The sequence below is a fragment of the Chanodichthys erythropterus genome, chromosome 21 (genome assembly GCF_024489055.1).
Source record: "Chanodichthys erythropterus isolate Z2021 chromosome 21, ASM2448905v1, whole genome shotgun sequence".
NCBI lineage: Eukaryota > Metazoa > Chordata > Actinopteri > Cypriniformes > Xenocyprididae > Chanodichthys > Chanodichthys erythropterus.
Genome location: NC_090241.1, coordinates 2,018,764 through 2,032,529, shown reverse-complemented (window position 1 = coordinate 2,032,529; position 13,766 = coordinate 2,018,764). Strand labels below are relative to the sequence as shown.

The 13,766-nt window shown below is 33.6% G+C and overlaps 2 protein-coding genes across 3 annotated transcripts; both read right to left on the bottom strand.

Moving 5' to 3' along the window:
* Window positions 1–1,149: 1,149 nt before the first annotated feature.
* LOC137011475 (GTPase IMAP family member 6-like) lies at window positions 1,150–3,380 on the bottom strand. 2 transcript variants are annotated; one of them, XM_067374347.1, is made up of 4 exons: window positions 3,326–3,380; window positions 2,468–2,528; window positions 1,666–2,331; window positions 1,150–1,593 (listed from the first exon to the last, which is right to left on the bottom strand). In XM_067374347.1, exons 2-4 carry the CDS (start codon window positions 2,487–2,489, stop codon window positions 1,292–1,294), a joined length of 990 nt encoding a protein of 329 aa, XP_067230448.1. In that variant the 5' UTR covers window positions 2,490–2,528; window positions 3,326–3,380; the 3' UTR covers window positions 1,150–1,291. The 2 variants fall into 2 exon arrangements, with proteins under 2 accessions (XP_067230448.1, XP_067230450.1); XM_067374349.1 differs by having other exon boundaries at window positions 1,666–2,328.
* Window positions 3,381–7,595: 4,215 nt separating this feature from the next.
* On the bottom strand, window positions 7,596–8,866 carry LOC137011412 (GTPase IMAP family member 4-like). Its single transcript, XM_067374244.1, has 3 exons — window positions 8,828–8,866; window positions 7,883–8,527; window positions 7,596–7,804 (listed from the first exon to the last, which is right to left on the bottom strand). Exons 1-3 carry the CDS (start codon window positions 8,841–8,843, stop codon window positions 7,596–7,598), a joined length of 870 nt encoding a protein of 289 aa, XP_067230345.1. The 5' UTR covers window positions 8,844–8,866.
* Between the last annotated feature and the right edge of the window lie 4,900 nt (window positions 8,867–13,766).

Genomic DNA, 13,766 nt, shown 5'->3' with positions numbered 1-13,766 from the left:
TATCGCAATTATAAAGTTATACGGGATTGATAGATCCCGGACGAGCCCCCATTAAATGTTACAACTTCCTAATTTTAGTCTAGTGTTAGAAGAGGCAACATTGAGATTGGGATTATTATATGTGCTGGTGATGCTAGCAAGAGACAAAACGCTACACAAAACTGCCAATAAACAGTTTATTTTACAATTAAGGAAAAAGGCATGATATAAAATAATAGTAGAAATAATAAAAAGGTATCAAAATAGCAAAAGGAAAAATATGTAGAATATTTACACAAGCAATAGAAGAAAACAAAAACACTAATGGCACCAAAGAAAAGAAAAAGAACAAAACAAAAACCAATCTAACTCAAGTTCAACGTCTAACCTAACTAATGAAAAGAAAAGCAAGTCTTCAGCGTGTTTCACGACCTAACTTACCTGTCCTATCTAACAAAAAACAAAACATACAAAAGTGGCGCTCACATCTAAACTGGTGTGTCTAATGCATCAAAGTCACTGGGTGTTGCAACATGTACATCATGTGACATACTACCTCTCCAGTTTTCTCCTGGGACGAGGAGATTATCAGTACAATATCAAAGATAACAAATGATAAGGAAACAAAAATGGCAAAAAAGAAAATGAGATGACAACTCAAAACTGTACAAAGAATGTCACTATATACATAACATAAAACTAAAAGCAAATTAAACAGACACAACATCGTGTTGCACTTTTAAATGCTGGCGCCAAACAGGATCACTCAGGTTAATAACAATTGACAGCTTCCTGTACCAATAGCCGTCCCGTATAGGTAAACCTAAGAAATTATCAGGAGGAGGAAGAGAGAGAGAGAGAGAAACCACAGAGGCACACAACTACAGGGACTTAACAAGCATATAAAGCTGTCTAAATGTGTTTTGCCCATAGAGATGATGACAGAACTAAAGCAGCATAGTTTAGGATGAATGCTGGTATTTAATAAAGCAAGAACATAATTATAAATCCTGCTTGACATGTATTCACCCTACTAGTACTTTTTTCCCTGTTTTGAAATCGGCCATCACTATATAAGTCGTTATTTAGTTTTTTTGCCGCAACCACATACAAATTGTCCCTTTATAATATTAATATTGAACCACTGTACTCACATGAACTGATTTAATTGTCCCAGTTTTCAAGCAAATATATACACATTGCATATTCTCAAATATTTTTTTTACTTAATAACATAAGAAAATGCTTTTCTGGACTGTTTGCAGTTTTATATCTGTACATTCAAAGATGCAGCTCCTTATGATTCAGGTGCTTATGATGTACGCCGTGTAGGTTTCTTTGGATAAGAGCGTGAATAAATGTGAGTGTAAATGTACATGATGATACTTGCAAGTAAAATCCCTACAATGACACCAAAGATTATTCCCATGCAAGATCCTGAAACTCCATTTTGAGCTCCAGTGACTGAACCAATAAGTGCTCCAACTACAGCCATCAATATCACTACAAACTGTTTGAAGTCCATGTTGATTTTCGGAGTGTCTTCTGAAGGTGTATGTTTGTCAGCCTCTATGGTTTCTTTCTTCTCCCCAGAATCTCCTTTATCTTTATTCACTGTAAAAGAAAACAGCATTAATAAATCAGTGCTTTATTAAGTGTGAGAGCAGATTGTGAGATTATACTCACAGGAAGGAGGACTGTCCAAACTTCCACGTCTGTGTCTGATCTCACTCTCAGCAGACGCTTCTTGTGTCTTGTGTTGAATCAGTTCATAGTAAGCTTGTGGTATGAAGAAATCACCACCATTCTCCTCCACCAGGTTGTCTATCTTCTTTAAAAGTTCATGGATGTGAGTTCTCTTCTGAAGAACATAGACTCGTCTTCTACACTTTTCCAGGATTTTCTCTGATTTGTGAATGTACTCTTTGATTTGTGGTTCCTCCACACCTTCATCACAATCAAACAGCAGGATAGTGTGTTTCCAGACATGCTCCGACAGCAACTCCATGTGCATCTGTGCTGCTGTAATGTCATTGGCAGAAGGTTCTTCAGAGAGAGATTTCACAGGAATGACCAGAAGAAGAGCGTGAGGTCCTGGAGGACAAAGTGACACACTTCTTTCAACTTCTTCTTTTATGTTCTCTGCTGATTGTGTTGAGACTTTATCCCATCCTGGTGCTTCAACAACTCTGATCCTCCTTCCTTCATGTTCACACTGATGTAACGTACAGAGACCAACTTTCACTCCTGTCGGATTCTCACAGTTCAGCACTGATTTTACCACTTTATTCTTTTCATCTCCAGCATTTCCTATGATCACAATTCTGAGATCTGCCTGTACAGAGGAGCCTCCTTTAAAGAGCAAACATGAATCAAATTAATATAGACATGAAATGATTATTATTATAATTATTTATTAACATTATTATTTCATAATGGTGTTTAATCAAATTATTTCTCTGTTAGAAAACACAAAAAAATCACCTACCCTGAGAAGGTTTAGCAGCCATGATCACAGTATGTGCAGGTGTTTTTGCCGTTCATGGAAACTGATGACAAGAAAACACAGAGTCGGTTCAACTGATCTACACACTCTAAAAAATGCTGGGTTGTTTCAACCCAAGTTTGGGTCAAAAATGGACAAACCCAACCATTGGGTTAAATTTTTAAATGCATTTTTTAACCCAACGGTTGGGTTTGTCCATATTTCACCCAAATTTGGGTTGAAACAACCCAGCATTTTTTAGAGTGCAGGTTTCACTTAATACACACAGCCATTTGATCTAGCTTTAAAACATTACATAATGCCTTATCATCACAGAAGATAGAACACTCATTTTGAACAACTTATGCTAATTTGTGGTATTTTTTTTTTCCCAGAGGAATTATATGAAAAATAGCTTTTAAAAGTTACTATGGAGCCCTGGAAATGTAGTTAAATAATAGTAGGTAAATCGTGCGCACAATAAAAAAAAAATTCTTGCATGTCATCTGCGGGGCTCTGTTCATAACAATTGCTCAGATTGCAAATTATAAAGGTACATTTTCAAAATAAATAAAAAAATAACATTGCAACCTTTATAAGTTTGTTAAAGACATTTTTAGAGCCTAAATCTTTTCACAATTGCTTACATTATGAAAAACTAGTGTTTAGTAAATCAACAGACTACCATTAGAAGATGTCGTATGTCCTGTTTAAGCTTCAAGTGAACCGAACAAAAGCAGCAGAATACACTTAAAATGTTTGCAATCACTTTAAGAATACACTTAAAAAACATGCAAGCACAGAAAACATATTAAAACAAACACAAAACAATAATCAGAATGTCATATTGTATCAGCCTACCTCACATTGCTTGTTTTTCTGTACCTTTACTTCCGTACTTTCAGTTGTGGCGTTTATGGTGTTTGAACTTTGAGCATCGCACCCAAAATTAATATTTAATGGTAGTTGGCCATAAAGGTGTATGGTGTGATCTTGTAGGATCTTGTAGTTGGACAATTGTTTAGAAAAAATCCAGATACTTTCTCACATCTCTATATAGTTGCAAATACATACAGACTGAAAAAAAAAGATAATAATACATAAAGATTGCAAAATCTGTGATTTCTGTGTGTCTGGTTATACTTAGACATGTTCTTGTCATACTCCATAAACTATTTTAAACTCATTTTGCTCATTGTTTTATAATTATCATGCAGGATACATCATACACAAAACCAACTGTACTAGTGATGCACTCTAAGAAAAGGTTTGAAAATCTTTTGAGATTCCTGGAAATTGCAACTGTTGGGAACCTTCACTTAAAGGTGCATTAATGAACAGCATTGGTTCCATTTTGAACCTGTTTAGACACCCTTTTGGTATGTATGCATGTATGTATGTTCTTATTATTATACATTACTACTTTAATCCGATTTCATAACACAAAAACACAACCTATTATTCTTCATGGAATATTTGTTTAATATAGGCATATACAAATTTGAGCACAGGACACAAAGTACAAATTAAGACTTATTAAAGTTAATATAGAATATAGAATATTCTCTTTCATGAAAATAAACTAACAGAATGCAACTGAATATTCACAATATTTAGTGGGAAAATATCATTAACCCATTTCCCCCTACACACTCATATCAGTAAAACAAGAAAATGGCCATTTTAATCACTGTGGGTGGTATTTTGGTTATATATTTATATATATTCAGAATATTTAGGGAAGAAAAATCAATGTTCACAACAACCCATTCCATGTATTTACATCATCTCTCACGCAGAAGCTTCTGAGCCAGCAGACATGATCACACCAGTAAACACTGTAGAAATGTGTGTAAAAACTCTATAACCATTTTGAGAGACCAGAGAGAGGCACTGATTCTGACGCACTGAATTCAAAGAAGGTATTTTAGGTCCTGTAACTGGTCAGCACTTAAATTTTTTGCTTTGTTAAAATGCTTTCCTTGTTATTTTAAATAGTACTACAGGCTGATTTGAATTTCGACGGTGTGATTTTTATTTTAAATAATATTTCATGTAACTTCTACATTAATAAGAGCTCATAAAATTAGTCAGCTCAACTTGAGTTGTCTTTTGCACATATTTTTATTGCCTTTAATCGTATTTATTTGTTGCACTTCATATTGTCTTTGTACTTAAAATTTATTTCATCCTGTGTATGGATGTGCATGTCTTAGAAACACCATTTAAAACATTTTAAGACGCAGTTTAATTTAATCAACCAAGAATGACCAGATTTCGCGCCACTAGCAGTTTACACCTGCCCCGTGAGTGAGCGCGTATTTCCGGGACGCAGCACGTTATATTTCCGGTGGCCACACGAGGCGCTGACAGCAGAGGGCGCTGTGCAGTCCACAAAACTGAACCTCACTAGAAAGCACTTTAAACCTATTCATAGTAGGTTACATTATATCCTAAATAGTTTGCATTTAATAAATGCATAAATGATGAATGCACCAACAAATATGAATCAACAATTGCCAGTGAATCAAATTAATTTCATCTATCTGTACTTCCATGAATAAACTATTGATTATTCCAGAGCCGGAGCTCGTTTATCAGTAAATTGTTGCAGTAGGTGCAAACTCCAGAAATGGAAAATGGCCTGACATTGTTTATGACACTTGTGTTTATGATTTACCAATAAACTGCAATGAAATGCCGTCTTAATATCTGCTTACTGGGCCATAGATTTAGTTTAGACGTAGTAACCTATACATAAAATCCTAAACAAACAAAAATTATTTTAGTGAAAGATACATTTTATTTACATAGTATTTACACAGTGCTTGTACGGTGATTTAAACCCCATGATGACATAAAAAAAACACACCTGAAATGTGTAAGATATTTCACAGATGATTAAAGAAACGTCAGCATGTTTTTAAAGTATGTTGCTGTTTGCACTGTAGCTCTGGACTCCACATTCTCTTCTTCACACAATCACTCAGGCAAATCCATGAACACAACAGGACACAAAATCCAGCAAACACCTGCACATCTTTAATATGTGTGTCAAACTGCCATGTCACGTGATTTCAGTAAACGAGGCTTTCTTATGTCATAAGAGTTTCAAAATTTCAATGGTTCACCACTGGGGGGCGTGACTTTGGCAGTTTTATACACGCTCTGAACCACTGATTCGAAACAAAAGATTTGTAAAGCTTCATGAAGCAGTGTTTTGAAATCGCCCATCACTAGATATTAATAAAGTCGTTTTTTTGTTTTGGCACACAAAAAGTATTCTCGTCTCTTCATAACATTAAGGTTGAACCACTGTAGTCACATGAACTGATTTAAAAACGTCTTTAGTAGATTTCTGGGCATTGAAAGTTTTAATTATCTTGCTGGCAATGCAGGCCTCACTGAGCCATCGGATTTTATCAAAAATATCTTAATTTGTGTTCTGAAGATGAACGAAGGAACAACATGAGGGTGAGTAATTAATAACAGAAATGTCATTTTTGGGTGAACTAACCCTTTAAGGATCATACAGCATGGTACTTTTTAAGGCAAGGAGATTGAAACTGTTGAAAAAATACCAAAGGTAAATGGTTACAACACCTAAAATGTATTTTCCCCATATACAACATGCATCAACTTTACTTTACATTTATACATTTGGCATCATCTCACTTCAAAGTGACTTGCAGTACAAGAGATACATTCGTTCAGTTCATACATTTCAATCACATTGGCATTGCTAACGTCATGCTGTACTGATACAGGAATGTCTCGTTTAAATAGCAAACCACAAAACTTCATATTGTCAGTAAGTAAACATCTATATCATCAGCAATTAGACATATATATTCAGTCTATTATAGTTGCCCTTTTACATAGACATGCTGTATGGCCTTAAACAGCTCAACAGCACACACTGTTTAGGGCTGTCACGATTCCTTGATTAAATTTGAGTACTCTTTTTTTAAACAACACACAAAATCACTATTACATTTGTGATGTTCTTGGGTCAATTTGACCCATATAGAGCTCTGTTCAAAAGCAATACAGACCCAAATACAAAACACTTCTGTGTTGATAAAAATGTTTTGACTTATGTTTGGTATCTTTTTAAAGGGAACACTTCACAGGTTATTGCAGGAGTAAAAAAAGTTGTAAAAGTAAAGTTTAAAAAAGTTATAAAAGTTTAAGTTTATGAAAATTTAAAATATATATATAGAAATATAGAAATATATATTTTACAAAACATGTTTTAACTCTAAAACCTCAAGAAAATCAAACCTGAATATCTGAAAAAGTTCTGTGCCAAATTTTAGGTTGATATCTCAAAAAAAGAACTTTCAGTAAGATTTTCTGTGCGCAGTACCAAACTTTTCCACTAGATGAGATCCATTTATGGTTTAAGGGATCTGAACCATATATTTCCATACATTTCAAAATATTTAGATATCCAATTCAGCACAAGTTTGTTCAGTGATGTTAATATTTGTTTTGAATTTAAAACATATATTAAAAACATACAAAAATCATGTGTTATAGTTTGGTACCACATCACAAATTAATAATCTATTGCCATTTCTTGACCGATCTATCATTTCTTTTGAAAACTTGAGTCTAAAAGCTTTCAAATGCTATATAGTTTGGCAAGACTACTTTAGGTTTAGACTAAGATATTATTGTTATAAATGTATAATGGTAAATGTCTCATAGAAGGGTGGATGTCCACATGTTCTTGTTCTAGAAATTACAGTGGCTATTACATTTCTATTGCAAGTGGCCAAATAATAAAATCCCACTGAATTGCATTGAAACACACATCATTATTCAATGTGTTGAAGTAATTTCCCTTGAAACAGACATATAAAACAGCTCTTCCCCTTTTTAAATAGCCAATAGCATTTAGTTTATATCACAGCTCGGCTAGAGCCGTTGATTTTGGTAAAGCCTCAGTTTCCTTCTAAATCTCAAACTGTTTCTCCTCCTAATCTCCTCCATATCACTATAAAATACAGCATTTTTTGCAGAATTCAAATGGGTCCAATATGTTTTATGGTCTGCGCTGACTCACGCATATGACGCTCTGTGCTATCTGGTCTCTGGTCGCATGGCACTAACATGAAACCAGACTTCATTCGCCTCTATGTAAAGCATCCAGGAAACCTACTAGAATTATTAAAATTACTGCAGCACAAACTCCCAAAACTATAAGTAAATCCCAGTGCAAACAAAATTCAGCTCCTGGAACTGCACTGAAAGACTCTTTGAATATAGACATCATCATCGCACACATGATGAATATGAAAAGAAGGGCCACCAGGTAAGGATTATCTTTGGTCACTGTTAAAGAAAAACAACATTAGATTTGTGCACACGTAACATGAGAGAACATATTTGGCATTAAGAGAAGATACTCACTGTTCGGAGGATTCATCTGTAAACTTCCTCGTCTGCACTGGAGACTTTCTGTCTTCCGCTGAATCAGTTCATAGTAAACTTGCGGTAGGAAAACATCACCACAGTTCTCCTCCACCAGGTCTTCTATCTTTGTAAAAAGCTCACTGATCTTACTTCGGCTATCAAGGACGTAGGCTTTGCCTTCACACTTGTCCAGGATTTTTTTTGCTTTCTGAAAATAACTTTGGATGTTAAAATCTCTCACACCTTCATCACAAGCAAACAGCAGGATAGTGTGTTTCCAGACGCGCTCCGACAGCAACTCCATGTGTATCTGTGCTGCTGTAATTTCACTTAAAGAAGGTTCTTTAGAGATTTTCACAGGAATGACCAGAAGAAAAGCATGAGGTCCTGGAGGACAAAGTGACACGCTTCTGTGAAGTTCTTGTTTGTTCTCTGTTGATCGTTTTATTGAGATTCGGCCCCATCCTGGTGCTTCAACAACACTGATCCTCCTTCCTTCATGTTCACACTGATGTAACGTACAGAGACCAACTTTCACTCCTGTCAGATTCTCACAGTTCAGCACTGATTTTACCACTTTATTCTTTTCATCTCCAGCATTTCCTATGATCACAATTCTGAGATCTGACTGTACAGAGGAGCCTATGGAACAAAATCAAAAGGCAAATTATTTGTCATGGAACATGGTATTGAAGCACACAAAGATGAGGAATAATGCCAAGAGATAGACTTTAATAACAATACTCTGGAAACAGGACTTATAAGCATGAACAAACAAGGGGAACTAAGGAGATAATTAACGGACAACAGGTGAACAGAATGATCAATCAACCAGAAACTAGGTCAAAACACAGAAAACAGCATACACTTTACATTACTGCTCCATAATGCTATTTTATCAAAATATTTATTTGTTGGAAAAACAAGAGAAGATTCACTCACCCTGAAGTGATGCCATGATCACAGTTTAGCTGCTCAAAGATGCTTTCACTACAAGTTCTTCTGCACTGTAAAAGTAATTGTTGGTATATTTAAAAAAAGTAGGGTATAACGGGGCTAAAGGTGCCTTTGATTTTATTTTCCTCTAAACCACTTATGAACCATGTTTTTAGATGTCTTTTAAACAGACTGTAAGTGCCCAGTTCTCTGATGCTCCCAGTCCTGGGATGCTGTAACCGAAAAGACACTCTGACTGAATGCACTTTTGCGGAGAGGAGCAATACAATCTCCCTTTACTGCTCCTCTAGTTACCCGATGTGTGGTACTTCTTATGTTCACAAATTGACTGAGTGGAGGCGATGACAGACCATGGATGATTTTGTAAATCAGACAAAGGTTTGACTATTTGATGACATTTTCCCAACTTAAAAGATTATGCTTTTGTAATATGTTGCAGTAGTGATGTCTTTGTGTTTTTTATCCAGTATTTTAATTGTCTGCTTGTACAATGATTCTATAGGTTTTAGTGTTGTTTTATTAGCCTGTGACCATGTGGTTAAGCAGTAAGTTATATGAGACATGACCATAGAATGCATTAACATTTTGGCTGCCTGGAGTAATAAGTGTGATCTTATGAATCGAAAATTTGAAATATTGAATTTGGCACAATTGCAAACATTTTTAATATGTGATTTAAACGTATGTTTCGAATCTAACACCCCATGATATTTATATTCAGGCACAACTTGTACTTTTTCCCTGGTGACAAAAACCTCAGATTTATTATTTGCAACATTGGATCTGGAAAAGAACACAGCTACTGTTTTATTGACATTTAGTTTTAAGCAGCACTGCTTTAGCCATTCTGTTACATGGACCATAGATTGTGTTAGTTTAGCTGCAGGTTGTGTGGTGTTTTTGGCATGTGTATAAATGACCGTATCATCTGCATACATCTGAATGGAATTATTTTATTAATCATATCATAATAAAATATCATTTATTGTTACTTTGTAAATCTATTAAATATTATGGGATCTCCTTTAATGTATTCAGAATCTTTACTTTTTAAAGTAATTTTGTTTCTGTATTTTTAAAATATATTTTTATATTAACATACGCCTATTATAATTACAGTATATTTATTGAACAAAAATAAATTATTTTATTTATCAAAATAAACAGAAAATAGTACAAACTTTGCTAAAGTTTTTCTTTAGAACAAGTATTAACCTAGACATTATTAAAAAAAAAACCCATTATTTTAGCTAAAGTGTTTTTATCATTACCGTGTGCCTTTTTACCCCTCACCACCTCAAACATTTATAAGATTTTTCAACAAAATTAACCACTTTTATGATTTATTTTCAAACAAAATCCAATACAAACATATATATTTTTTCCTGCAATCACACTACTTTGAGAGTAGTGAAAAGCACTTTTTTTCTTAAGGTGTGCCTTTAGCCCCGTTGTTTCCTAATATAAAAGTAAGTAAGCCTTAAAATTTAAAGTTCAATGAAACTAAAAAATTATCACAAAGAAAGAAACAAACTTATGTTCTTATATTATATGTGAACAACATTATAATTATTTACAGTGAAAATTATTTAAAACAGGCTACTGAATTTTCATTTAATACTCATTATTTTGCCCAGCTGCTTCATTGAACAGTGCCTATAATCATTGAAGACAGATCACAGGCATAAATGTCCAAGCGTGCGGAAGGGGAACATTATTGATCAGAATAACTTGAATTGCATTATAGTGAAGGTATATTTTGATAGTTTATTAGCACTGGGTTCACCTAAAATACAAAATACCTACAATTGCTCTGTTATGTTACTAATCTCAACCCTCTCACACATTAAATATATTTCCAAAGTTTTCTTGAAAAATATTTTTCAAAAATATATTGAAAGAATTTCCAATAAAAGAAAAAGACAGAAAAACATCCATTTGAAAGTATTGCATCATCATTCTCCCGTTTCAGGTTCAAGTGAACCTCTGCTGAATAAACGCTTATGCAACAGCAGGAGACCATTAAAAGCTTTATTTTCAATTTTTAAAAGCAATCAAAGGAAACATGAAATCAAAAATATATGCAATGTATATAAAACAATGCTTAATTTATTATGGGCAATCAAATTACCTTGCAATGCTCGTTGTTTTTTCTTCACTTCCGTATATAAAATACTTTCACTTTAACTCTTTATGATGTCACCAGGTAACTCAGGTATACACATGCCTGTCAAAATGTTGTACCAGCTAAAAAAGGAGTGAACTTTAGCCTACAGGTGTTAGGTCTGTTTATTCTAAGCTCACACACTGCGTCTTCAAAGTGTGTTCAACATGTTTGTGCTTTTCTTGTTGCATTTACACGGCTTTAACCAGCAGATGTCCTTAGCATGCTATATTTCGAATTAATAGCTAGTGTAATCGATCTAATCTAACAGTAAATTTAGCTGATGAAGTCAGTATAGTGGAATAAAAACAAATGGCTAGTCTTTTTTACTGCAACTTTAAAGGAAGCAGTGTTGTCAAAACTAACACTGGATACCTGTGCTTCCATTTACTAGCCTGGCATAATGATCTCATCGTTAATACTTCTCAACATTTATTCCGAGGGTATGACCGATTGTTTTCCATACATCCATTTTCTTTAAATTATACTTGAAAAAAGGGTGTTTGACTTGTCAAACAGTGGGGGATTTTTCTGGACTTCGACGATTAACTTTGATGTCGTCTGCCATTTTAAATGTGTGAGCGCTTAAATTAGCATGGATTCTAATTTGCTGTCAGTGTTTAATCATTCAACAGCTGCAAAAAAAAAAAAAAAAATATCGTTCTGAAAGTGATCCCAATGATACCGTTTCTCTACATTGTTATTGTTATAGCTGTGGTGTGAATTGTTCTATTCATTTATTTTTAGAACGATTTTAATGCTGTTTTATTCTTCAAAACCCTGAGATCAACATCCAGCAGTCTCTCAGCATGCGATGCCCAGACTATCTATCTATCTATCTGGCTGGCTGGATTTTTTTTTACTACTTGAATGTATTTGCATGTGTGCTTGCAGTTTTTTAGCTATACATTTATGTATTAACAGCAATAAATATTCATTGCTAATAAGTAAAAATCAAAGTTATTTGTTGTTGTGTATTTTGTTTGTAGATGAGTCCTTGCCTCGGACATTTTGTCTGGGCTCTTTTATCTGGAATTTTTCCACTGCCCTCTACTGGGCATTCTGATGTAGTGTAATAAAATGTGCTTGTAACTTTTGTAGTTACTAAGACATTTTGTAAATAAACATTGCATTTTCATGCATTGACATGGAAAATGAAATCATGAAATGACAAGAAAATGGACAAACCCAGCGACTGGGTTAAATGTTTGCCCAACCTGCTGGGTAGTTTTATTTAACTCAACTATTGATTAACATTTACTGTATATATTGTTTAAAATAAACCCAAAATATGCTGGAAATTAACATTTATTAATATGTTTAATAAATAAACATTAATCATTAATAATTCAACAATAAACATTTATTAAATTAATTATTAATTAATGTTCACCTTTGATTATTATTGTTGCTTCTAATAATTATGTGTCTGATTTTTAGTTTCTAATATTTTGGGTTCATTTTTAAACCAGATATATAGTAATTTTTAAACAATAGTTGAGTTAAATAAAACTGCCCAGTAAATTTTTTAGATTGTAGTATATGTACACTGCTCAAAAAACTTAAAGGAACACTTGGAAAACACAGATCTCAATGGGGAAAAATATCATGCCGGGTATTTATACTGATATGGACTGGGTAATGTGTTAGGAATGAAAAGATGCCACATCATTTGATGGAAATGAAAATTATCAACCTACAGAAGACTGAATTCAGCCCAAAAATCAAAGTGAAAAAATTATGCAGCAGGCTAGTCCATTTTGCTGAAAATTCAGTGTGTACTACCAATGCCCTCACCATTTTTCTGCAACCTCGTCTTCTCAGTGATCTGTGTTCAATAAACTCTGTTTCTATTTGACCTACCTGTCTGCCCTCTTCTGTTCTGTGACAGGTATTTTATACTACAATATATACTACAGTTTACTGTAGTAAAAACTAAAGTATACTACGGTATTTATTACAGTTTATCAGTTCACTATAGTTAATACTACAGTATGTTGTAGCATTCATTAACAGAGTGTTGTAAATACTATAATATATACAGTATACTACGATTTACTACAGTATGGTTCAACATCACTATAGTTTTTGCTATAAATTACTATAGTATTTTTTCACCTACCCATTAAGACTGAATGGGCAGGTGAACTCATGAATTATAATGGATGATGTACATACAGTACCTCATAAATCTATTTATACAGAGTTCTTAATTTGAGACACATTAATTACCACTCCATGCTGAATTAATTTCATCATACAAGACGCTATACTTAAAGACTGATGAATTACATTGAAAAAAATACACTACCATTCAAAAGTTTGTTTAAAAACAAGAATACTTTTATTCAGCAAGGACACATAAAACTGATAAAAAGTGACAATAACCACATTTATAATGTTAAAAAAGATTCCCATTTCAAGTAAATGCTTTTCAAACTTTCTATTCATCAAAGAATCCTGAAATAATCTATCTGTTTCCACAAAAATATAAAGCAGTACAACTTAATATTAACAGAGAGTCTAAGATTATCAAGCATTACATTGAAACTAAATACATTTATAAATCTGTTCAGCCCAGTTGCAGAGTTGATCCAGTTCAGATACTTTATTTATTCGCTATTCCACTTATTATCCTATTCCACTGGAAATAGGAGAGCATTACCCACTAATATTAATGCTACAGAATAGGTCATACTTACAGTTATTTTCAAAGCTGAATTATTAGATTTTTTTATCAAGAGAATTTTTAGATGACAA

Excerpts from the sequence above, each read along its gene's own strand:
- LOC137011412 (XM_067374244.1), bottom strand. Across the intron at positions 7,805-7,882 it reads ACAGATGAATCCTCCGAACA|TGACCAAAGATAATCCTTAC; the intron begins GTGAGTATCTTC and ends TTTCTTTAACAG.
- LOC137011475 (XM_067374347.1), bottom strand. The coding sequence starts at position 2,489 with ATGGCTGCTAAACCTTCTCAGG. Across the intron at positions 2,332-2,467 it reads GGCTGCTAAACCTTCTCAGG|GAGGCTCCTCTGTACAGGCA; the intron begins GTAGGTGATTTT and ends TGCTCTTTAAAG. Across the intron at positions 1,594-1,665 it reads TTTGGACAGTCCTCCTTCCT|TGAATAAAGATAAAGGAGAT; the intron begins GTGAGTATAATC and ends TTTCTTTTACAG.